Here is a 26120-nt window from a genome sequence, read left to right as displayed (position 1 = left end):
AGAAGGTGGATTCTTTTTAGGTTTGGAAAGTAATTTGTGCATATCTTTATTTTCTGGTGAAGAACCTCTCACATTTTGTTGTGTTAAGTTGCTGTGAAAATGCATCTGTTTTATGTCAAATTTGAAAAGCTGCCCAGCTCCCAGCGCTGAAGGCAGAACCTTGGAGAGGGGCGTGCACACTGGGGTCCCTCGTTTGCTTGGACGACCCCCCGTCCTGTGTGTGTCTTCTGTGGGTGATTGATTTTTGCTTCTGTACAGCTGTGAAGGATGAGGCGGTTTGTGTGTTAAACCTTCCAACAACCACCTGTGGTTTGAGTCACCTGTCCTGCCAGCATCCTCTGTTTTGGTACCCAGAGCCGGGAGCAATGCATGAAGCGGGGTGGCAACGGAGACGACGCTCTTGACTGCATCCGTTCTTCAGTGGCACTTGACATTGAAATAGCCTTTGTTCTTGAAAGCTGTATGTCTTGTTTTACTTTCTGTGTGCATTCTAGGGAGGCCTGTTTTGGATATATTTCGGACACTTGATCTGTGGTCATTGATCCCTTTGTCTTCCTGAAAAATGACATTGATTATGTCATTCTTACTGTTCAAAACCCTTTACTGGCTGGCTCCCCATCACTCATAGACGAAAACGAATAAAGTCTTAGGTGTTCACGCTGGCATTCATTTTTCCTCGTTATTCAAATTCCAGGATAGTGTCCTGGTTACAAGCATGGATTCTAGGATTAAATATCTGATCCTGACTCTTGGGTGACCTTGGGCAAATTGCTTCACTTTTGTAAGCCTCCCCTTGCCTCCAATGTAAAAGGGAGAAAACAGTGGAACCCATCTCATGGGTTGTTTTGAAGATGAAACGCAATTATTGCAAAGCACTCACCATTGTGCCTAGGACACCACAAAAGCTCAGTAAACGTTATTTTTCCCTCCTCTCTCCTGATCCAGCAACTGACCTAATTACTGTTGCAAGCGCCCCATAATTTACTAGTTCCTTCGGTCTTCTTTTGCCTCAAGCTTTTCCTCACCCCTTCCCCGTCTTTCCCAAGATCACGTGTTCCTCATTCTCTGACGCCCTGTCACAGTTACCTCCTGTCCAAATGCTTCCACAGCAGTGATTCCCACTTTTCTGCTCTCTGGTTCTACGTGACCTCTCTCTCCTTCCTCTCACTTCCCTTGACATTTCTTCCGAGGTGAAAGTGGCAGCCACTTGATTCAAGGGTGCTCTTCTAACTCACACTGAGGCGGCTGCGATCTGGGGACTGTTTCTTCCTTTGCCACGCGTCTCTGAGATGAGGTAGTGACCCCCCAGAGCCCTGAATGGTAAACACACGCACCCGAGAGCCTGTCCAGCACATGGTAAATGCCCAACAAGTATTTATTCGGGGAAAGGATTGCTTTTGTCATTTAAGATGCTATGAACGTTTATTTATAACGTTCCAATTTTCCCTGAAAGTCACTGATACCCTTAGCTGGGAATTTTCCTTGAAAATGATTCATTCTAACCATAAGCCCACTGCTTGTGAAGGAATAAAGTTCCCTGATGAGAAAGACCCTGGACCAGATATCAGGAGAAGAGACTCAGGGAGAGGATTTTCGTGAAGCTGCAAGGGCTTTCTGTGTCTCCCATGTATATCCTCTCAGAAGGCCTGGTTTTACCCTGAATTGAAATTCCTTAGGGTGTGTATAGTGAGATTCTAGGGGCCTTAGGGCTTTGAGCCTGGAGAGACGTGGTGACATGTCAGATATATTTTATGGCGTATGAATTTAAGTTGGTTTGGGGAATTCTATATGCGAGAGGCAAATCTCTTCAGATTACTAGTTCCTTTCTCTGTGGCAGATATCATTTCACTTGTGGCCCAGGGTAAAAATGATTGCATGGGAAGCAGAGTGCTTTGGGATTTAGAAACATCACGATAGGGTATTTCTGTCTTGCCATCTTGTTCCTGCACAAGATGGCAGAAAAAAGATGAAGTCCCTATATTTTGAAAAAGAAAAAAAGAGAAAGTGACTTTTTTCAAGAACAGCAGGAGTGGGCTGGAGGGATGACACCTGTGGCTTTGCTCAGCGGTTGACCTAGGCTGGGCTGTACACAGAGAGGAACCTCCCCCACATGTCGTTAGAGCTAAAAGGGAGACTTCATACTCACACGACGTAGGATTGTAGGTGATGTATCCTCGACAGGCTAAATGAAATAAGCCTCAGGCAGTTATCCTGATGATAATGCAAGATAGGAAAGTTTGGGGGGAAAGCTTAAGTTCTCCCATTTCTGAGATGCAGGAGACCTGAGTCTGTTTCAGCCTCTCCACTCCCTGCTTGGGAGAGCTTGGCCACGCTGATGTCCTTCTCCATCTGCAGAAGAAGGGTGTTGAGCTGAATGGTCTGTAAAGGTTCCTCCAACGGGCATTTATCAGTCGGCCTCGATGAGATGCCGTCAGCTCAGAGGCACCCTTGGTGATGGAGCAGAGCTCGCTTTGTGTGTCACCGTGAAGACTGTTCACACAGTTCACAAAGACCGCGGGGCTATCGCCTGCAAGTCTCCCTCCCAGGTGGGCCTGTTAGAGGCTGAGTTGTCCTATGTCGGAGTCCTAGGCCCCGGGACCTCAGAATGTGACTGTATGAGGAGACAGGTCCTCTAACGACGTAATTAAGTTAAAATGAAGGCATTAGGGTGGACCCTAGTCCAATATGACTGGTGTCCTTCTAAGAAGAGATTAGGACACAGACACACACAGACACCCACCACGTGGGGACACGGGGAAGGAAGATAGCCGTCTACAAGCTGAGGAAAGAAGCCAACCTTGTTGATAGCTCACACTTCCAGCCTCCAGAATGGTGACAAAATAAATTTCTACTGTTGAAGCCACCAGTTTGTGGTACTTTGGTGTGGCGGCCACAAAAAAAAAACAAAACACAACACAGGAAATCTCTGTGCTCCTGAAAGAAAAGTGGAAATTCTACTGGGGGCAGGAGGGAGAATTTTGGGGTTAGAGGAGAGAGTGTGAAGGGCTTCTCCTAAAATTGTTTCCTGAGTACCCAGGCCTTGGGGCAGAAGGTGGACCCATAGTTACTCATCGTCTCGGGTGGGGTGAGAAGACAAGCTCCGGAAGTTCCCTGGGTCAGGTCTGCCTTAGGCTTGGGGATGCAGGGCGAAAGACACAACATAATCCTGTCCCCCGGCTCCCCAGCTGTGGATAACGTCAGCAGCCTTCATGGTTGCTAAGGGGCTTACGAGAGAAGGCATAACGGGCAGAACTGACTTACTCTGAGGGTTCCAGGAAGCCTTGTCTAAGGAAGCAGTTAGGAAAGAATGAGGATTAAGCAGGGAAAAAGGAGGTGTTCCTGGGAGAGGGTGTGTGTGAAGGTGGGAGGCAGGATGAGGATCTGAAAAGCAGCCTGGAATGGTCGTAGTGCTGAGAGATAGAAGCCGGGGTACGAAGATGGAAGGTAGTGAGTTAGAAAAGATAAGCAGCTTAATAGAGGAAGAGACAGACCAGGGCTGGGATTGCCTCGTGCAGCACATTTGGCTGTGATCGATGGCCAGTCTGCGCCCTGTCAATCACTCTGTGCTCCGAGAGGAGTGGCCAAGGGACACTCAAGTCACCCATGACTGGTCTTACAGGATTCGTGGAAAGAGCTTCCACTCGGGATTTCCCTTCCCATAGTCCCCAGGGAACAGGCCAGGGCAATGTAAAAGGAAACTTAAACACAAGAGCCTGTGTCCACTCTTCCAGGCCCAACTTGCAGTTGTCTCCCTGGAAATGACATGGCCTACGGAGAAGAAGAGAACCCAAATGAGAGGGTTTGGGAGTAATTGTAGAAATGTCAGACAGCTTTGCTTAGAGAAAAGGAGAAAAGTAGACTGATTACAGAAGACCAGTTTGAAAGGCTCTTTCAGCAACCTTTGATTTGTTCTTTCTCCGCTCCTGCCATGATATATGCTACAGATTTTAGGGAGAGAGCTAGATGTCTTGTCTGTTCTCTGCCCCGAGACAGACTTTTCTGTCTGACACTCACCATTGTTTGGTGTTTCTACAGTGGCAGTGTGGCTTTTGTTCCATTCTCCCCTAGAGTCATGCCTCTTCCCCGAACTCCTCTCCAGCCCAGCGAGTGGTCGTTGTGGACCATGAAGGAGAATGTGTATGAATTCCTGCTGGTCACCTTTGCAGTGCAAGGCTTTCTGGGAAAGGAAACAAAAAAGAATGGCTGTGCTATGTTGAATAAGGCTTCCAGAGTTTGGGGAACTGGGAAACTGTACTCCACTGAACTTTAAAATAGATGTGTCCATCTGCATGGGGAATATTCGTGGCTACCAAGTCCACTGACAGTTGTGATATGCCCCCCAGAAAATGTGAGCTGTTGTGTCGTGTGTTCAGGATGCAAAGCTGGGGGCTGAACACAAACCCCCACTATCCCAGGTCACACAAATGGCTCAGCCCAGGCAGGCATCCTGGGTCGCACAGTTTGCACAAACTTAGATCGAAGTTAGGACAGAATTTCCCAAGGTTCAATAGAGAAGAAGAAAAGAAAGGAAGGAAATACAAGAAATGCAGTCTGTTCCCCAAATCAACCGCATGCCAGCTTCCTCTCTGCAGCAGCCCAGAAATCTCCTGCCAGACCAAACAGGATCTAACGAGGAAGATGGATCTGCTCAGAGCAAGAACTGATCATTCATTCCTACATCAAAGCCGTGAATGACTTCATTCATTCAGCAAACCTCTATTGACTTTCGGGTTGTCCAGTGTTTTTCACTGTCTACAGAACTGCTTCTCTCGATTTATATATCTAATGGGGAGCTAACAATAACTTACGTGTGGTCTGTCTGGCGAAATGGATTGGCATGAAGATATCTGTAGAATGGTTATTGGAATCTTTCTTCGGAGGCAGAACAATAATTCAGAGGTGGGGTTGATGGAATCTGAAAATAGCCTTGGACAAATCTCCCAATGGTGAAAACACCACGAATTGAAGGATTATATTCACCAATTTACTTGTCAAGAGCAGAATTAGGAAAAAAAAACCTTTGCTACCAATCTCCTCTTGCAATCATGAATTTCTCTTCTTGGGAATTAATCAGATTAAGAATCCACAGGAAATCTCACAGGAATAGATTCTAGATTCAGAGTATTTTATGTTAGGTTACACTATCATGCTTTCATATGTTATACTTTTGGAAACAAAGGGGGTTCAGTGTGGGATTTTGGGGGTAGAGTTATCAAAATGTGGCTTGTTCTTTAGGGTTATTCCCAGCTAAGGGAATAATCTTTAGTGTTTGTTAAAACACTAAAAAATCAGAATTGTGTCTAAGCAAGTGAACCAGAAGTATTTGTATTTAGTGGGCAAGGATTGAGTTGAACAGGGATAATTTGTGCTTTAAAAGCCCACATAGTCAGTTTCCATTTTCCAAATGCTCTTCCTATTTCCTTGACACCACAGACACCAAAAGAAACCCGTATTCACTTCCCACGGCTGACTGGGGTGGACATAAGCAATTAGGGCAATGTCTCAGCTGCTCAAAGCTTGGGTCTAAGGATTCCCACAGCCGAGATTCCAACTGAAGCTTCAGGGCTTGGGGATTTATCAGGCTGCTCTTGCAAATTTATCTCACCAGGAAGGCAATCCCTGAGGGATTATGGGGAACGGCTAAAAACAATTAAATTGGGGCGCATTACTCAGCCTCTCCCTCTCATCTCTGCACAAAAACTTGCTATAACTTCTCTCCGACCTCGGCTTCCTGTGTAGTTAACCCTATATTTCTAGTGGTCCCTTCCGCCCTTCACCAGAGTATCTCTGGAGTCGAATCCCAGCTCCTCTGGAAGCTGTGTCCCATGTCCTTGGAAGCTCTGTGGCCAGCGGGACTCGCTCCTCGCCTAGGATGCCCTCCCTCTGGGTGTAGGCTGTTGAACACTCACGGGATCTAGTGAGACCTGAAGTCAGAGCTCCCCAAACTGACCAGGCCTCTTCCTCCCTGTCCTTTGTGCCACCATGCCATCCTCTGGGTGGCCATTTGTCTGGATGTCCCTCTTCCTTTGTGACTATGTCCTGGGGAACAAGAGCCCCTCAGGCTTATTTTTATGCCCCTGGTGCTTGACGTGTGAGAGGTAAAAAAAATCCCCAAAGAAGGAGCTGTTTACCACTGGACAGGCCGTGATGGATGAGTCTACAGACTTCAAGATCGTGCTTTCAGAGAGAATTTAATAATACGAGAAGATGCTTACTTTCTACAGGAAGAAAAGCAGTATACAAAACCATATACACCAGGTTTCTAATTCTATATTCATAAAGATGTATATTTGTATAATTATATGCATATGTATGTATGTAAATATATACACAGAGGGAAGAGAGTAGAAGAAAGTACACCAAAATCTCACTTGGTTATTTTGGAGTTGTAGAATTATACACTATTTTTTCTTCATGTATTCTCCAGATTGTCTATAGTGAACATATAGTACTGTTATAATCAAAAGGGGAAAAAAATACCATTCTTAAATGATTGGCAGTTAGAATCCATCCTATCATGGGTTGGGGGCACACCTAAGCCAAATAGAATAAAATCTGGTGAAATCGAGCATTGTCATAAGTGTGTGATGTTCTAACCAGAGGAAAATAATATGGGAGCATCTATTTTAGTTACTAGTCATAGTGGCCTTCTTTTCATAGTTCCATCAGTAGAACAGGTGATATTTAAACCAATTTGCCTCTTAGAAGATAGAAAGTCATATATTGTTAAATTAAGTTCTATTGAGATCACAAAGATATGGGATTCGGCATAAAACTCTTCACTTCAATGGTTCTTCAGGGAGTCTATCCTCCCTGTACTCTCATCTCCTGGAATGATTTACAGGAAAGTTTAGAATACACAGGGCATCAGAACGGGTCTTTGCCTGGATGATGTGGTATAGCTTCAAAAAATAGATCAGAGAAACGATTAAAATGTCAAACTAGCCTTAACGGTTACAAAAGAAAAGGAGCAAGGCGGCATGTTCCCTCTTACCTAAACCTGTAACAGAGCTTTTGTGGAAGGTCCTTGAAAGATCCTAGAGAGGTCACAAACACCTCCCCGTTTCCATGCTCCCCACTCTCGGCGGAGAACTGCATGAACCCAGCACATGCGCTGCCTCTTTAGCTAGGACACAGTTCAGTGGTTAGTGTCGGGCCCTGGGGCCTGGCAGCCAGCGATGCAATCCTGGCTTTACCATGCGTGACTGATAACAGCTCAGTTTCTCCATGTGCAAAATGAGGAGCTTCCTGCTTCATAAAGTTATTGAAGATTATAGGAGATAATACAGGTCAGGTGCTCTGCACAAAACCTGCAGCTTGGCACATGCTCAGTATGCAGCAATACCTGGCGTAGACTCTGACTTCTACCCCACCCATCCCACCATCCATCCATCCATCCATCCAAACTTTTTTCTTCTGCAGCTTCGTGGCTTCTGGTCGTTTGTATGGAGTTCTCACAAACTTTGAGTAGTTGCCTTTCCTTTCCTCCTTTTGCTGGCTGTCATTTACGTAGAAGGATCTCAGGTTTGAGTCTTACATCAGACCCTGGACTGTGCGGCCTCACTGCTGGGCAGTAACCCCCTTTGCTGCATGTCTCCTTCTGCTCCAAGAGCCAAATGTGTTTGTGAGTTTTGTTCTACACTTTTGATCCAGACCATTTGATAGTTGAAAACCACACATGTGAGTCATGTAGACCCCAGGGTTAAGTTCTGCCTCTTAGCAGCTGTGTGATTTCAGGGAGGTTGCTTACATCTCTGAGGCCGAGTATCGAGTTTTTTCATCTCTAATGGAGGGACAGTGGTCCTCGCCTCCTGGGGTGACAAGAGGGGTTACATGTAAGTGACTCAGGTGCAGTCCCTAGCAGGGGCTAGATACACAATAAATGTGTTTTTTTAGTGGTACATTTTCCTTATTAGTTTTTGTTTAAGTATAGATGGTACACAATATTAGTTTCAGGTGTACAATATAGTGAATTGACATTTTTATACCTTACAATGTGATCACTCCGCTAATTCTAGTAGTCATTTGTCACTGTCCAATAAATGTTTATGGACAATGTTATTGACAATAAATGTTTCTCCCTCCTTAGTCCTTCAGAAGTCCCCATTGTAAATGGTTTGCTGACCTTTCCCCCACGACCACCCCTCTTTTGTTTATGAGTGAGCTGTGCTGGCTTGTACACAAATGCATTAAAATACTACTTAATTCAGCACAGCTCCCTGTTAGGAAGGAATGAAGATTCCGTTCAGGCCCAGGCTGGAATTGACCTCGTCAATTTAAGCTTATGGGAGACAGAGAGGGTGACCAAGGCAGAAAGGAGAGCAATAGCTCGGTCTGGTTCCCACTGCACCCAAAGCTGCTTTTGTGAGCTGTGTGACAATGGTTTTGTGTCATAGTAAGTAGTGTACAACTGACAAAATGGGGCATGGCAAGAGAGCTATCGTATTTATTGAAAAACAAAAAACATATAAAAAAACTTCTTTTTTTTTTTTTTTGTACGTGGACTCTTTTGCGGGGAGCAGAGGGTTTCCTGAATATCAATATCCCGCTTAGTGATTGTATAAAAGCCATTTGCTTCCACGTCATCCTTGCAACTTCCTGATTATATGAACTTTGCATTTCCCCATTTAAGCTTTGGAGCTAAGCATTGAGTTTGTCACTACTTTTACGTAAGTCGCCCATGGTTACTGCTGCTAAGGGAAGAGTAAGCCTGGAATCTCCTCCACAGAACTCTCTAAAATTTTAAATTTCCTGAGTGTGTAAGAGAGAGGAGAGTATAGGGAGAATCGAAGGTTAGAATTAAAATTTAGCTTGATGTAAAGAGTTTTGCTGTGTATCTCACAGACACCATCCCATCGAGCTTCTGAAGCAGGGAGAGAGGTGCTCAGTGTCTCCCACGGGCCCTTCTGTGTCCTACTCTGCCTTTCCCATGGGCCTGTGACCCCAGCCTCTGCCCTTCCGCAGACGCTCCTCCTTCCACCTTGGAAGGGTGTTGGATGGAGGGAGAGGACACCGGATGTGCAGGGCACAGCATAGTCACCCACTTGCGAACTGTTATGGTGTCAGGCAAATGATTACTCCTACGGGCCTTAGTTTTCTTATCTGTAAATTGGGAAGAAGACCCAATTTACCCAGACTTTTTGGGATTAAGTTTTATCCTCAATTTCTCAGGATCTGCAGTACAAAATCATATCATGAGACACATCCATGGTCCAATGGCTGTGGGAAATGCTATACACGTTATATTAGTCCAGTCAAGTCTTGGGGAGTGCGGTTCTGTAATACAGGAACCCCATTTAGTTCTGTTAACTTGTGCTGGCTAATGCTGAACCAGCAAGTACAAAAAGACTGAGTTCCTTCGCCATCTCCTTATTCGTATCATGCAAGAATACCTTCTTCTTTCATTCCCTGACGCGGAGTCCAGAGAGAGGGCGCTGGTCACGGTGCATGCAGGAAACCACATCCGCTCTAGACCAGATCAAGTCCTGCAGACACTCCAGGCCCAAAGCATTCTGGGTTCCGGTGGTGACTCTAAAACCATCTTTAAAGACACATGTTTCCTCCAGCTGACCCCTTATGAATAATAATGAAAAACATTCTGCCTGCAAGCAGGGTGAGAGTGAAAGAAATGAGATGAAGAACGCATTTTCAGTTAGAAAGCAACAGAAGTAGTTAGATTCCCTCTTTCAATGAATAGAAAGGCAGAAAGTATGGTTTTCCCGGCAATGGGTTAGAGATATGAAATGGTCTTTTTTTCCATGGTAAAAACAGTAACAAAGGGAAGAAAATGCCTTGCTAGATGAATAGAGATGGAAAGCAATCACCAAGCAAAGGATTAATTACAGTGTCCTTAGCAAATAAATGAATGACTGAGTAAATATCAGACCATGTGAGAGAAAATAATGGACGTAGATATTGTTTGTAAAAGAATGGAGATGATTCCTTTTTTAAAATCACACGAATTAGAAAAATTGATAAACATTGCATTTGTTTTTATATTCATGTCATCAGTTTAATTTGTCATTAATTAAATGGCCAAATTTGGGAATGCCTATTTTGAGAATATGCTCTAAAAATAACCGTGTAACATCAGATTAGAGACACATTATATGGCTTGAAGGTAATCGGAAGAAAAGGGAAAATTATGAAATTAGAAATCGCCCTATAAAAGTCACTTTACTGGTAAATGTGCTATAACCTTCATGTGCTCTCACTCAGGACTTCATTTGATGTGTAATTTCACCGACTGGCTAACTTATCAAATTAAATTCAGTACGATTGAGGACATACTTGGTTAGGGAAAAAAGTACGGTTCCATGTTGCTTTCTACCAACTGAAAACCAAACCAATTAGCACAGACAAGGAAAAATAAGCTAAAATATTTTATTGGAGGCGGAAAAGTTAAAAGATGTTTTTTCCCCCAAGTGGCCTGGCAAAAGGTAGTTGACAGAAACACTTGGATGCCCAGCTTGCTCTGCACCTAGGATAGAGATGGGATGGCCTGCCTCCATTTATCCCCCTAATATCTGGGTGTCAATTCTGTGCCAGGTTTAGAGCAGTATTTTATGGCGTTGAGGGGGCCCCCCCACTCGTCCGGGTCACCGCCCCCTCACCTCCTGCAGATGAGAAGGAGTTTGTTAGGTGGTCTCGCGCGCTCTGCAGATACGCAGACAAGCGTCCCCACTGGCAGCCCCCAGCGTTGCACTCAAAGCATCTCCAATTCTGTATTCCCACATGGTACTGGCAATACTAGAGGGCAGGAGCTTTCCTCACCTCCTGTTCCCCGCCCCCTCCGTGGGCTAAAATGTGACCTGAGGGAAGGGGAACTTGTGGACCTAGTGTGTTTGTGAAGCAGGGGCGGCTGAGGTTGATGAGAACTAAAATATGAGCTTGCCTGGGAATCTGGAAGGCTGCAGGACCCCAGCAAGAGTTGGGGTGCGTAGTTCTCAGCCGGCAGGGGAGTCTGATGGGATGGTTCTCCCTGGGCCCAGGGTTTCCTGTCAGCCAAGGAAGGAAGGCTGTGGGAAGAGAAGCTTCTAGCTCAGATACTGGTGCTTTTGTGCTGCTTACTGGCTTGGGCATTTGGAATTCTTTTCTTCCTCTTTGAAATGGGAAGGAAAGCGATGCTCTGTGTGTCTTTCTAAGCGACTCATAAAACAGGGAATTTTACAAAGAAACCCTTCCGCCTGCCTCACCTGCACTTTCTATCTGCTCCCTTTCCCTTGCTTTTGCTCAGCTGGCACCTGCTTGCTCTCACCCCGTTTACAATCTCATGGTTCCTGGTGGCAGCAGGTGCCGTCTGAACGGCCCCACTTTATTTCTCTGCTTCATCAATCTGTGTGTTCAAATGGGTCCTTTCTCTTCTAATTATACCTTTAAATCCCACCCGGCCCCACTGTGGAACTGGCCTCCTGACTAAAACTGTGCCTCCTTCTATTCTAAATTCCACACGCACACATTTCCTGGGAAACACTTAATTCTACAAAAGTGTCTCTATGTATTATTTGGACGAAAAATGTCAACCGTACTGAAGTTGTTCTGTTCTCTATTAATCACTTACTTGTCCCAGCAGATATCACCACACATATATGGACTAATATGGGTCTAAGCATATAGACAGCTGTTAAAAATGGTATAATGAGTAATACATTTTGGAATACTACCTAACTCTATGTTTTAGACCTTGAGCGAGAGTGTGGATACTACTAAAAAAATCAAATTTTAACAAAACCCTTACAGAAAACGAATGTGACATATACAATCTCTCTCTCTCTCTCTCTCTCTCTCTCCCCCCCCCCCTCTTTTCTCTCTTTTCTCTCTTTCCCTCTCCCTATTTAGTTAAGCATGAGATACAGTAATACACCTTTGTTTCCCATATGAACTTTTCCCTCCATTAGGTCTGGTCAGTAATATTTAAAATATAGAAATCCTGTTCATTAAAATAGAGATTTCGTCCCTTAGAAAAAAAGAATTCAAAACTTTTTAGGGCCTAGTTTTCAAAAGCATCGTGCTGTAGCTGATTTATTTTGGTGGTGGTTTTTAGGGATGTGAAAAATATCACCACTGCCACACCAAGAACTATAAAGGATACATTATTGCAAATGTTCTAAAAAATCAGAACAAAACTAATTTATTATAGTTCTGTCTTCATTGTACACCACACGTTGGTGAGTTAAACACAACAAAATTATTGTCTTTTCTTTTAAAAGTGTCTACTAAAGATAAAAAGAATAAGGTAACAATTAACATGTAGTTTGTTACATTAAAAAATCTGATATACATATCTCTAGTGCTTGTTAGCTTGTTCTAAGCCTCTTTATCTATTACAAAAAAAGAAAAGTCATTGTTCAAAGGCAAACATTCAATTCAGTTGATACAACATTACAGTACAGTTAACTAACATCATTCAAGGAAGGTAGCAAGTCTAGCCTCTGCTTCTGGAGTGAAAAGTCTGTAGACCAGATTGCTACAGAAAGTTCAGTGCTGCTTCAAACTGTATTGTTAGCGTTTCGGAGGATGTGGGACGTTCTACTGATGGCTTCGGAAGAAGGGGTCATGCTACTGGTAAAAGCACAGGGGAACCCCAACCTGTCATTCATCATTTTATTGAGCATCGGAGTGAGAACAGCATTATTGAGTTTAGCACAACTAAAACAAAATAATAATAATAATATAATCGTCATCATTATCATATTCGTAATAATGATAAGAATAAAAACCAAACACAAACTGGAAGCCCGGAGACGCTGCCAGCCGTGTCAAACTCTTGCGATACGCTATACTAAAAAAATTTGAAATATCCACCCGTCCTCTCCACTCTGCCACGAGCTAGCAAAGTCAAAAATACAAAAGTCTTCAACTTGTTACTTTTGCAGAATAAAGCAAAAATGTCTTTGTGCTCCTTACTACCAGAAGCAAAACGCCCACCGCGTCACCACATGTAATAGCTTCTGGATGTGTCGACCTGGGTCGGCTTGGTGTCTGCAGAACCGTCTTTGTCTTTCTCGTTGTCACCTTCCCAGAGGTTAATGAGCGGTGGATACAGCTCATTGAGTGGGATGGAGGAGGTCTTTTGCATATACTTTTTTAATGAATGGTGGTAGTTTTTTCTCTTGAATCTCTTGGCAATATACACGGCAATGGACGCCAGGCTAATGACGGCAAACACGGAGCCCATAACCGCAGCAAGGGCCGTGCTGGTTTCTTGATCAGAAATGTCCAGCGCGAAGGCAGCGTTTTTGGTTGTGACGTTAACACACGACCTTTGAGTCTGCTGGTGGATGTTGGACACCGTGAGACACACTTCGTAGTCGGTGGAAGGCTGCAGGTGTGTGAGGTTGTACTCGTGGACATCGATGGGGACCCTGGCGGTGTATGTTATGTGGGGGTTGTCAATCTTCATGGTGGCAGATGACCATTTTAAGTTTGACGTCATGACGTTGGAGTTCACTTTCCAGGACACTAAGATGGAGTGAGATTCTGTCTGCTTGACATATATTTTCAGCACCTGGGTGCCATCCAGAAGGGTCCCGTTCACCTTAATTGTCACCACGCGCGTGTCTGCCCCTTCGATATTCTGGGCGACACAGGTGTACCTTCCTGAATCTTCGATTTGTATGTTGTCTATTTCCAAGGTGCCTTCACTACTTAGCTTGTATTTGTCTGAAAGCGTCTCCACAGTTACCTTGTTTCCCAGGGGTGTCACCCAGTAAATGTCCGGTTCCGGCTCGGCCATGGCCCGGCAGTCCAGGAGGACCGCTGTGCCGATCTCCACGTTTAAATGGTTTGGGAACGTGTCATGGGAGATCATGGGAAGGCACTGCTCGCTGGCGTCCTGGCCCAGCGCCTCCTTCACCTGCTGCCCGCGGTACTCGGGCGGCGTGGCGCAGAACATGGACAGCGGCTCCATGAAGCGGATGTTGGTCTTGTTGGAGTTGATCCAGTGCGTGACACAGTCACACCGCAGCGGGTTGCTGTGGATACTGATCTCCCGCAGGTTGGGGAGGGACTCCACCGTCTTCTGGTAAACGGCGTTCAGCGCGTTGTTGTTGAGCATCAGGCTTTCCAGCGCAGGGACGCTTCGGAAAGCCAGGCGGTGGATGTAAGACAACTTGGGGTTGTTGGTGGCCTCCAGCTTTGTGAGCTCCGGCAAGTTATCCAGGGCGTAGCGGTCCACGGACACCAGCTCCCCCATGTTGTTGATCCCCAGTTCTTTCAGGCGAAGCATGTTTCTGAAGTCCCCTTCCTGGATTTTGTGGATTGGGTTTTTGTTGAGGTCTAAGAATTTCAAATTTGGAACTTTCTGCAGGGCGAGTTGCGGGACCTTGACCAGTTTGTTATCGTAAAAAGACAGGCTTTCCAGGCTGTCCAAGCCCACCAGGGCGTTCCCGGGGATGTCAGTGAGATACATTCCCGCCAGGACCAAGCTCCTTAAATTGGACAGAGGTCTGAAGTTCATGTCCAGGATGCCGATGACGGGGTTCTCCCCGATCATGAGAATCTCCAGGTTGGGCGTCGAGTCAAACCAGCGGCTGTCAATCACTTTCAATCTGTTGGAGTTCAGGTGGAGCCGTAGAAGGTTTCTTAAGCCTGAGAACGCGTTTGCAGAGATAGTGCTGATCTGATTGTGGTTGATGTAGAGTTCTTGGAGGTTGCTGAGGTCTTGCAGACAGAAGTCCGTCATCTCTGTAATCTGATTCTCCTCCAGATGCAGCGTCGTGAGCTGGCTCAGGTTGGCCAGTCCCACCTCCCTGATGCTCGTAAAGTTGTTCTGGGAGAAGTCGAGCTCCGTCAAGTTGAAGAGCTGCTGGAGCTCGTCCACGGTCTTGGCGATGTTATTGCTCTGTAAGAGAAGCACTTGCGTGTCGCTGGACAAGTTGCTGGGGATCCGCGTGAGGCGCAGGTCGTTGCAGTCGACAGTGGTGGCTTCCCTGTATGTGGACTGAGGGGTAAACCAGGGCCTGATTTCACACACACACAGCTGGGGGCATTCGCTGCTGTGCAGGGAGGACCCAGTCCATGACGTCATCAGCAAGCCCAGCACCAGTCGGCAAGCTGCTGACGACACAGAGCTCATCTTGGCCATGCTGGCCTGGACCCCGACACTCGTGCGTTGGCACACAAGGGGCTGGGGCACTGTGGCGCTACGTGGGACAGCGCGCAGAGAAGGTAAACATTCACACCTGTGAGTCTCGGCGGGCACGTGTAGGATTCCAGAGTCTGAAGGGATGGTTTTCTGGAGTTTTCAAAAGGGAGGCAGCACTTAGGGGGCTGTCAGCTGTGCCCCTCGGTTCCAGGCATGCCCACGGGGCTGGAGCACCAGTCACTTCGGCCAACTCACAGTCTGGAGGTGTGCCTGGAAATGAGATGAGGACAGACGTCATGTTTATTCCTGAGGCCTCCTACATCACAGCCTTTCTTCGTCTACTGAAAAGGCATAATCACTTGCAAAGTGAGTAACAGAATGTCCAAAATAACGAAACAAGCTTTTCAATTGCAGGACAGTTCCTGCATTCCAGTTCCTACACTAAACTGGCAACCGATTTTACAATTAAATCGGGACTTCTTGTATTATTGGGTGAAGCCACGCAGACACACACATGCACACACACACACAATAGGAACACTGAAAAACCCACAGATGTCATTTCTTCAAAACAAAAGTGACTTTAGAAATGACATGTATTTATAGCTCCAAAAAAAATCAACTGTCAAAAGCGAAATACAAAAGACAGTGTATTAAAGACTTAAAGTTCATTTTTAGTTATTTGCATTTTAATTAATATTTCATTTGTTCTCTGCAATTCTTTCTTTTCTAAATGGTACATTCTATAGACATATTCAACTAGTGCTTTTCTAGCTCAATTATTCTTATGCAAAAAATTAATTTACCACAAGTACAAAAGGCAAATATCACTCCTTCTTATATTCTAATAGCCACATCTGATTTTGATTGAATAAAATAGTAAAAGGATGCCATTGCACCATACCACTGGTCTCCATTAAGACACTAACATACTTACACACGTCCGTACATACCACAGGTATAATTTCACCGATCTCATGGGAGTGTCACTGACCACTTAGGAGCTGCAGACCACGGATATTGGACGTGTTACTGAACCTGTTGAAGCCTCTGATTCTTCAACTATAACATAGGACTGTTCATAAAAGAACCTCTCATAGGATTATTGAGAGAATTAAAGGAACCTACGTTAAGCCGTTAGCATAGTGCCTGACAGATATGAAATGCTCATAAAAGTTAATTATGTTTATCTTTATTATCTTATTATGGTTTTAGCTGAATAGTGGTTGTTGGAGGGACAAGTAATAAGAGGAGAGCTGGAGAGGTTTGATGTTATTTTGCCATCATCTGTTGGTTTTAATAAGATCTTCTGAGGTCAAAGGTATTGCTCACCTGCTTGTAAAGATGACATTAGTATTTAATGATTCTAGTTTCCTGGATTCCAGTCCTAAAAAAAGCCACATGGATTCATTGTCTGCCTGGTTTTCTCAAGATTAGGCGAGTCACTTGGTAAGGTATTAAAATATGGTTATATGTTTTCTTACATTTGCGTTTCCATAATGAACTTTGAGTACTGAAGGGACTTCCGTGACTAGTGCTTTCCCCTCATAAGATTACTGTCAGGATCCAATCAAATAGAGCATATAATGTGCTTAAAGCCTGGTGTTCCACACATAGCAAGCTTTCAATTCATATTAGCTGCTGCTGTTCTCTCTTTGCAAAACAGACTTATTATCCTTGTGATTGACCAAGAAGTATAATCATACAAAGAGCCAGTCCTAAGAAGTCCATATTTGTCATATTTTAGTAGAGACAAGGAAAAGTCCTACATGTCATGGTTGTTTTAGAAAATCTGCAAAGCAAGTTGCTGGTCTAACATGATAGAATTAAAAAAATAATCAACAACAAAAACGTGCAGTCCAGATCGGGCAGTTTGGAGGTGGGAGCAGGAAGGGGCCGTGTTGCGTGGTGCTGGCTCCGTGCTGGCTCTGTGGGGAGGAACACACTGCATTCCCTTCCCCCATGCTGGTTACATCACCATACATGACACATGTGCAAAACTTGGCACTATCATAAAACCACCTGCTTCTGACTGTTATCAGGACACTCTGTAAGTGAAAACATACTCAGAGAATAACATATTCTGAATATTATTACCTCCGCAAATTTATTCCACTCTTTTAGTGTCTGTGAAAGTAATTCTAAACCAGGTACAATGACCACAATAAATGTTCAGATAAGAAAATTTCTGCCACATGTTATTCCTTAGTCTTAATTCAAAATAAGAAACAAACAAACAAAAAATCTACTTTTTATAACTCTGAGATGGAATTTCAATTAATTCTTATGTTTTGATTGAATTTAAGGACACATTGTAAAATATGTGTTAAAGTTGTGTGAGGCTCCCAAAACAATCTGGTGCCATTGAAAAATATCTTTTATGGGACAACACTTGAATGCCTCCATTTTAGTTTAAATTACAGGATTTGAGGTAATTGTGTTGCAATATTCAAATTTCTCTTTGACATATAACATACCTCTTTAAACAAGCAAGCAAGCAAACTTCCCAAGCTCAGAATGTCAGTTGTCATATCAAACAGAGAGGGAAGACATTTTCCTCTCCCAAACCTGCATTTGGCTCCTTTGGAGCACAGAATGAAACTTCCTTAACACAAAAGGAGGTGTTTAAGGTGTTTCTATTTGTATACCATTCTGAATACTCTTTGGCATATTTCCCCAGCCTAAGTTTTGAATACGACATTATACATAGAACAAAGCTTCAAAGAGTTCTTAAAACATTTTATACACTTAAAACATAAGGCATGTCGTAGGAGCTATTCACTAACGATGTTTAAAAGGAATCCATTATCACAAGAGAAGAAAACTACAGACCAATATCTTGATGCAGAATATACATTTGACAAAACGTAACACCCTTTCATTATAAAAACAACCAACAAACTAGGAATAAAAGGAAACTGCCTCAACCTCATAAAAGCCATATGTGAAAGGGCCACAGTTAAAACCATATTCATTGGTGAAAGAGTGTAAGCTTTTCCTCTAAGACCAGAAACAGTGTGAGGGTGCCCACTTCTATTCATTTTGGTACTGGAAGTCCTAGCCAGAGCAATCAGACAAGGAAAAGAAATAAATGACATCCAAATTGGAAAGCAAGAAGTTAAATTATCCATTTGCAGACGATATGATCTCATATATGGAAAACCCTAAAGATGCCACAAAAAAATCCTTCAAACTATGAAGATAAATAAATGATTTCAGCAAAGTTGGAGGATACAAAATAAACACATAAAATCAGTTGTGTTTCTGTGCCCTAACAATGACAAATCCAAAAAGGAAAATAAAAAAGTAATCCAATTACAGTAGCACCAAAAAGAATAAAATACTTAAGAATAAACAACCAAGGAGACAAAAGACTTGTACACTGAAAACTACAGAACATTCCTAGAAGAAATAAAACATGCAAACAAATGGAAAGACATCCCATGTTCATGGATTAGAGGACTTAAAATTGTTCAAATGTCCATACCACCCCAAGTGATCTACAGATTCAGTGCAACCCCTATCAAAATCCCAATGGCAATTTTTGCAGAAATAGAGGAAAAAAAATCTTAAAATTCATGTGGAATCTCAAGGGACCCCAAGTAGTCAAAGCCAACTTGAAAAAACAACAAAGTTCCAGGCCTCACGTTTCAAAATGTACAACAAAGAACAGTAACCAAGACGGGTGGTACTGGCATAAAGACAGACAAATAGACCAATGGAAGAGAAAGCCTGGAAATAAACGCTTCTGTACATCATCAGATGATCTGTGACAAAAGTATTAAGCCTACGCAATGAGGAAAGGATATTTTTTCAACAAATGGTGTTGGATATTCACATGCAAAAGAAGGAAGTTAGACCCTTACCCTACACCATATGTAAAAATCAACTCAAAGTGGATTAAATGTCTAAATGTAAGACCTCAAACTAGAAGACTCTTAGAAGAAAACATAGGGGAGAAGCTTCAGAATATTGAACATAGTCCTTTCTTGGATAAAACGACAAAAGCAAAGAAGTCAGGCAACAAAAGCAAATACAGACAAATGGGATTAAATCAAACTTAAAAACTTCTGCACATTAAAGAAAACACTCTATGAGTGAAAAAACAATCTTCAGAATGGGAGAAAAAAATTGCAAATCATATATGGGTTAATGTCCAGAATGCATAAGGAGCTCCAACAGCTCTAAAACAACATGACTCCCCCCACAAAAAATAATCTGATTAAAAATTAGGCAAGGGATTTGAATAGATAATTCTCTAAACAAGATATATAAATGGCCAATAAGCATATGAAAAGATGCTCAATATCACTATTCATAAGAGAAATACAAATCAAAACCACAATGAGATAATCACCTCACACCTATGAGAATGGCCACCATCAAAAGAACAGAAAATAAGTGCTGGAGAGGATATAGAGAAATTGGAACTCTTGTGCACTCTTGATGGAAATGTAAAATGGAGCATCCATTAGGCAAAACACCATGGAGGTTCCTCAAAAAAATTAAAACAGAATTACTATATGATCTAGCAATCCCATTTCTGGGTATCTACCCAAAAGAAGTCAAAGCAGGACCTCAAAGAGATATCTGCACCCCCATGTTCACTGCAGCATTATTTGTAACAGCTGAGAGATGGAAACAACCCATATGGCCATTAATGGATAAATGGAAAAAGAAAATATGGCATATGCCTAAAGTGGGATATTATACAGCCTTAAAAAAGAAAGAAATCCTGTTACACCAATGATACGGATAAACCGCAAGTACATTCTACAGATGAAACAAGCAGCCAGGAACTTTACACAAGAGGGCAAATGCTCTGTGATTCCACTCATAGGAAGTAGCTGACGTAGTGAAAGTCATAGAAACAGTAGAATGGCGGTTGCCAAGGGCTGCAGGAAACGAAGGGGGGGATTCCTGTTCAGTGGGCATAGTGTCAGTTGTGCAGTATGCCCAGGTCTGAGATCTGTTACGCAAAATGTGAATACAGTGAACACTGCTGAACTGTACAGTTAAAAATGGAAGGTGGTAAATAGAATGTGTTTTTTTTATCATAAAAAAAGGAAATCATAATTCAGGCCAACGTTTGTCACAAACATACCAATTAATTATCTTAAATTCGGCAACAAATAAAAAATGGCTGGCACAGAGTTTTTAAAAAATGAAATTGCTTTTATCTAGGGCTGACTGCATTAAGTCGATCAAATGTGAGAAAAAAATGTCCTGCTAACTGTCAGCATGATGTTCCACAAACAAGTCTGGCAGTTTAAAGAAACAATCCCTTAAATAACAAACCGTGGCTTTCCAGCCCCAGAATTGGCAAGGGACACATTTCAAAGAGGCTGACAATTATATAGTTACATTTGAGGCTTCTTCTTCCAACAAGATATATTTGGGACACTCTGCTCTGAACAGAAAATTCCAAAGGAAATGGACCGCACGGTCATCCCCAACAGTGAACGTGGCACTGACCCGCCCGTTTCTCCACGTAATCAGGTCAGATGGGAGGTTAGTTTAACAAAATCACAATACTTGGTAGGACTTCAGGCTCGGATCAGGCTGGGATCCTCATGCATGAAGTTCTCATGGAGTTGGCAGAAAGAAGCAGTAACAATAACACGACGGTTATGTTAATTCTCGTTAAACTGAAAACCGGGAAGCTCTCAGCTTGTAGCAAGAATTTTGCCTTGTGGGATCAAGTGATCTGATTTCAGATTCTGACTTCTTCACTTACTGGTACAAACTATGTCAATTCTGTGTGTCTCGTTTTCCAAAGCTGAAACGAAGGCTAATGACACATACTTCATGTATGAAATTGATGAAAGCTTAATAAAATAATCTCCGTGAAAGTATTCAGCTCGGAACCTGGGAAGGAGCCCAGCAGAGTGAGCACTCCAACGCTTATTTATAAATGTCTCTGGAACCTCATCAAGTTAGCCATTAAATTCCATTCCACCCCGCAGGCCATGGGGCGGTGAATAAGCAAATCTCTTTAAGACCCTTGGCCATGACAAGTGTTTGGGAAAAGCCGTCATTTTTATTGTGGACCATTTCCATTATATTTTCAACCAGTATTATTGGAATTAACAGTGTGAGAAACTCAAAGACCAAGTAGCGCACCGTGGCTAAGTTAAAACCCTGTGCAGGCAAGCAAATTATGAAATACAAACCTCCATGCGAGAAAATCAACATCATCTCATAGACGTTGTGGTCACAGCAATGAAGAACGAAAATTTGGATCTCCCAAATATGAAGGAAAAAACACCTTCTTAGGACATGTGCTTTTGTATACTTTCTTTGGCAGTCAAATTCATACCATGTCCATAAAGTTTAGAAAAATCATTCTGTTAGCTCTGTTGGTCCCCAAATAGATCCAGGGCTAATGCAGCATTCAAATTTGCTTCTTTTCTTGTGGGGATGGCTTGAATAATGGGGAAATGGGTTTTTCTGTTTGAGTAAGATTTTCTTGTAGTTAGAAAATGCATTGTCTCAATAGGAATTCTCCCTCTAGACTCTCACGGGTGGGGGCGGTGGATGAGGGCAAGGGCGGAGGCACAGCAAGGTGAAGCCAGACTCTACTCTGTGGGCCGATCTCTGCCTGTGCCTGAAGGTCAAGCTGACTTCTGCTGCAGGTCCAAGTGGCTGATGGTTAGACTCCAAAGTCTGTAAGCCTTTGGAAACGGCGGTTTAGCGCAGAGCTGGGTGTGGATGCTGGAGGAAGATCCAGTTTTCAGACTCAGTTCTGACACCTTGAGCAAGCTCATCAAAGCTTTCTGTCTGAGGCTCAGTTTCCTTTCTGTTTAGAAAATGGAGATCGTGAAACCTACTTTGCAAAGGTGGTGAGAATTCGAATGAGAAATATAAAGTTTTGGCAGAGGGCCTGGCACGTAGCAAATGCCCAATAAATGTCAGTTACTGTTATTGACAGGTTTGAAGTCTCAAATTGGATGTGAGCATGGAGAACGGGCATTGAGCATGAGGAAGGAGTGGGATATGGAATCATAGAGGGTGTCTTTTGTAGTCTGAGGCCTGGCCGGAGGCCTTCTGACAATGGAGACGGCTCGTGCAGGCCGACCAGAGGGAGAGATGACAGCAAATCCTTTATGCAGGGCATATCTCATTTCCTTTAGGGAGGGAAAGGTCTTGCCAATGCATTCAGAACTCGGAGTCCACATGGACTGTTTTTGAAGACATTAGTTTCTTGGACTTTTACCTGGCCCCTAATTCTTAGATTTCTTTCTCCAGTCACTTTCCAAAATGATGTTCTATGTTCACACGTTATCCAAAGTGAAACACCCTGCAGAGTGTGAGTGATCCCAGGTGGAGGGTGCGTGTGGGAGGACGCGCGGCAATCGCAGGAAGGAAACAATAAAGCGATCCCCCTGCGAGGACATCGTGGAGCTTGCTGAGGCTCTTTTGCATCAGGAACTGTCCCTGAGAGACCGCACTCATCACGAGCAGCGTAGCAGCGTGGCTGAGGCCTGGCCAAGCGGGCCAGGCCACAGAATGAGGACACTGGGGAGGGAGTCTTCATTTTGGCTTCACTATGAGCTTCATCGTTGGCCTTGAGCAAAGCTAGTAACTTTGTGTCCTATGTCAGTTCTGCTAGAGTAAGTAGGTCCAGAGGAAAGATGGTCACAGCGTCTCAGGCTGCAAGGAACCTCAGGAAGTCATGTTATCGGCATATTCTCCTGGTGTCATGAAAACCTGTTCTTCTACTCATTTTCAGGGAGGCAGTCCTTCTCCCCCTCCCGCCCCCTTCTTCTTACCTCCTCTTCCTTTCTCCCTCCATCCCTCCCTTCCTGTTTTCCTTTTTTGTTATTAACATGTTATGGAGGCATGGAGTCTGTGCCAAGGATCTCAAAGTCCAATGCCTTCAAAGGCGAGGCTGGTGAAATCAGTTGAGTCCAGCGCAGTCATGTAAAAAGCTGGACTGTGCATGCAGTCCAGAAGCCATCCAAACATGTTTTAACTGCACAGGCCAAACAAAACGCATCTGCTTTCTAAGGCCTTGTAGGGCTTGTGGCCAATTTGCTACGTCTGAATTACAGAAGTATAGTAGTAATAATATCACCTGTAATGCTTAGCTAATGGGAGTATTTGGTAACGAGATGATTAGATACAAATTTTTAAAAATATTACTGGCAAATAGCGCATATGTGAAAACTTATAATTAGAAACTTGCTGTATTACAGTGTGAATCTTTTCTCTGAAGAAAGCTTCTTTACTGCTTTTAACAAGAGCATTACATTTACAAAAATTCATTTTATGCTCCTTTCTTTTGGAAGACCTACTTGTAAAGGCAGGCAGAACCTTCGCGATCCCTCGAGATGACCCCGTTGATTGGCAGGGGAACAAAATGAAACTCCAAGACCTTGAGCCCCATTCAGCATTTCCTGATCTGACCACCTGAAATTTCTGAGTTGGTTTTCCTGGTTCCCAGAGAAAAATTTGATTGTCTTTCGCTGATTTTATTTTTTTTCTTGTATTTATTATTATTATTAATTGACAAAGTCTCAACAATTCTCTGGGACGTTTGGGTGGTATAAACGCACTCATGGAAACCGAGGGGATGACACAAGTGACCTTTTTGTTGCCCCCCCATTTTCCTTTCTCTTTTGGGCCAGGGCACATCCATCACACGGCAGGCTCACTTTCCGCCAGCCTCTTTGGGAGACGCCCAGAGGCACAGCTGGTCTCCACGCTGAGCATAAAAGCTGGGGTCACAATTCACTCGGCTTCGAAAGGGAACTGGGCCCGCAGAGCACATTATCCTTGCAGGAGGGATGGCCAGGCATGGTAAACAGGGCAGGGCTGGACTGGATGGGCTGAGAATTACAAAAGAAAATTAAAAAGGAGAAAAGAAACACGAAAAGCCAAAAGCCCAGACGGAGCCAGCTGGCATGAACCCAGATCCAAGCGGGTGGTGCGGCACGGCGGGGAAAGGTGCTTCTGGAAGAGTCCTGGGGAATAACATCTGCTTCTCGTCCTGGTTTGGCCTCAGCTGAGCAAAGGCAAGCAGGCTGGCATTCCTGTGAAATATGAGGAACGCAAACTGGGGGAGTTAGATCAGGCCGCAGAGGTCACCTGGCACCTTTCAAACCACCTCTCATTTTGTAGAGGAGGACATATATTTGGAGGCCGCGCCTGACTCCGCTCGAACTCTCCAAACACAGGCTCCTTTAGTCTGTGGAACCCTGCCCTGCTTCACTTTGTGTCGGGTTAGCTGGAATTCATATTCCTGAGCGAGAGGGCTGGGTCTGAAACTCTGAAGGCCGTTGGTCTCTCTCGCTCCACTACAGTTACCCCTTATTAGAAGCACAGGAGAACAGCAGCATCCAATGTAGAGAGGGGGCGCTGGTTTATTTGGTGACCTCCACCTTGACCTTTGCTTAGGTGGCTCAAGGGTAGGGTGGACAGCTCAATCAATCACGCCGATGGCCAACGTCTTCCAAAAAATGAAGTTGGGTCAGCTAAACAGTGTTCATTGATTTTTTTTTTTTTTAAACATGGCAGTGAATCCTAATGGCCTATCTAGTCTACATAAGCATGGCTAAATTGCAAGTTTAATGTGTAAAATGTAGAGATGAAACTTCTCTTAATTTGATGATTATGTGTTGCAAACTCTGTAAGGGCACAGACATTTAAATGTAAGAAGCGTAAAGTGGGTGTGAAAAATGCATAGGAGTTCGAAGTGGACATTGAAGGTAGAGGTCTCGTGAATAACATAGTAATAATATGAAGGTAGCTAACTTGACTTAATAAGAGACTGACTGCGTATTAACCACGTTGTGATGACTTCCGTGTGTTTGGTAGAAAGTCTGATCATCCTTATTTTCATGGAGGAGTCATCACTTATGCAAGGTCTCAAACGAGACAGTGAGTCCAGGACAGAGGTCCCTTGCTCTCCTGCTGTCTAGCTCTGAATCCTACCTGGGTGGCTGGTGGTTGTGAGACTGCAGCCCTGGACCACAGGGGAGGGGACCCTGGTCCTTAACCTCTGGTTTTGCCTCCAGCTCAGATCATGCGGCTGGGCCGTCTCCCTGCCTGGAAGTGATAAGTCGGAGCTAAACCCAGGTGATGTCTTAGAGCTCCTCTGCCTTGAGGATTTTAGGTATTTGATCCTTCTTTTCTGGGTTTCTTCTCTTAAAGACATCCACGTAAGCAGCACTCCTTATGACTGGAAGTACAACACTCGATCCTGGCTTTTTAAGAGAAACTGTATTTAATATATAGACTGGGGGTGCCAAAAACATGTATGCACATGACTTGTATTCATCTTTTGTTATCAGTATTTATTATTACAATTTTAATGTTTTTTTTTCCTTTCTTAAAATGTGTATGCATTTTTTGGCACCCTCTGTATATATTTTAAGAAAGGCACGGTTTCAGGAGGCAGACAGAGCCAAGTCCAATTCTGGCAGTATACGTGGCACCTTGCACAAGTTCGTCCACCTTTCTGGGCCTTGGTTTCCCCATCTGTCAGGAAGGAGTAGTTATACGAGTGTATCGGTTTCCTGTTGGCGTTGTGAACATTAAATGAGAGAACGTGTCCTGAGCAGCAAGCACCTGGGACATAGAATCTCAACAATCATGCGTATCCTGTGGAGTCCTCAACTTAGAAAATTAGTCAGCTACTGAAAACCTAAGTTAATGTTTACTCTTCCAACAAGGAAAATAGTGTGTTTCCTGAAAATTATCTGGAACAGCTTTCTTTATTCTCCTTCCATGATTAAGAAACCCAACCTTCCTTGGTGCTTTCTTTTTTCCTCACAACACCCTGTGGGTTAAACAGTGTGATTGTCCCTTTTGACCCTGAGGAAAGCGAAGCATAAAGATATTTGGAAACTTGCCCAAGAGACACGGCTAGAACGTGATGGAGCAGGATGTGACCGAGACAGTGGTCCAGAGCCCGAGCCCCAACCCCTGCCTCCCACCTGTCACATGGTCACCCCAAAGAGTCCCCGATTTTGAATCGGATGAATGGGACCGTCGGTGAGGTATCAGAAGTACAGACTGACTGGCAGGGAAC

At 43.9% G+C, this 26120-nt stretch overlaps 1 protein-coding gene and 1 long non-coding RNA gene across 2 annotated transcripts in view; one reads left to right on the top strand and one right to left on the bottom strand.

Moving 5' to 3' along the window:
* The window catches only part of LOC117036883 (uncharacterized), a 167987-nt gene that overhangs the window by 60550 nt on the left and 81317 nt on the right, over positions 1-26120 (top strand). The gene's annotated exons all lie outside the window — the stretch shown is intronic.
* On the bottom strand, positions 11941-15557 carry LRRN1 (leucine rich repeat neuronal 1). Its single transcript, XM_033132296.1, has one exon. The coding sequence runs from the start codon at positions 15083-15085 to the stop codon at positions 12932-12934; it is 2154 nt and encodes a 717-aa protein (XP_032988187.1). The 5' UTR covers positions 15086-15557; the 3' UTR covers positions 11941-12931.

This window comes from Rhinolophus ferrumequinum, chromosome 17, assembly GCF_004115265.2.
Source record: "Rhinolophus ferrumequinum isolate MPI-CBG mRhiFer1 chromosome 17, mRhiFer1_v1.p, whole genome shotgun sequence".
Classification (NCBI taxonomy): Eukaryota; Metazoa; Chordata; class Mammalia; order Chiroptera; family Rhinolophidae; genus Rhinolophus; species Rhinolophus ferrumequinum.
The sequence above is the reverse complement of the archived record's forward strand: the minus strand, read 5'-3'. Positions and strand labels throughout refer to the sequence as shown.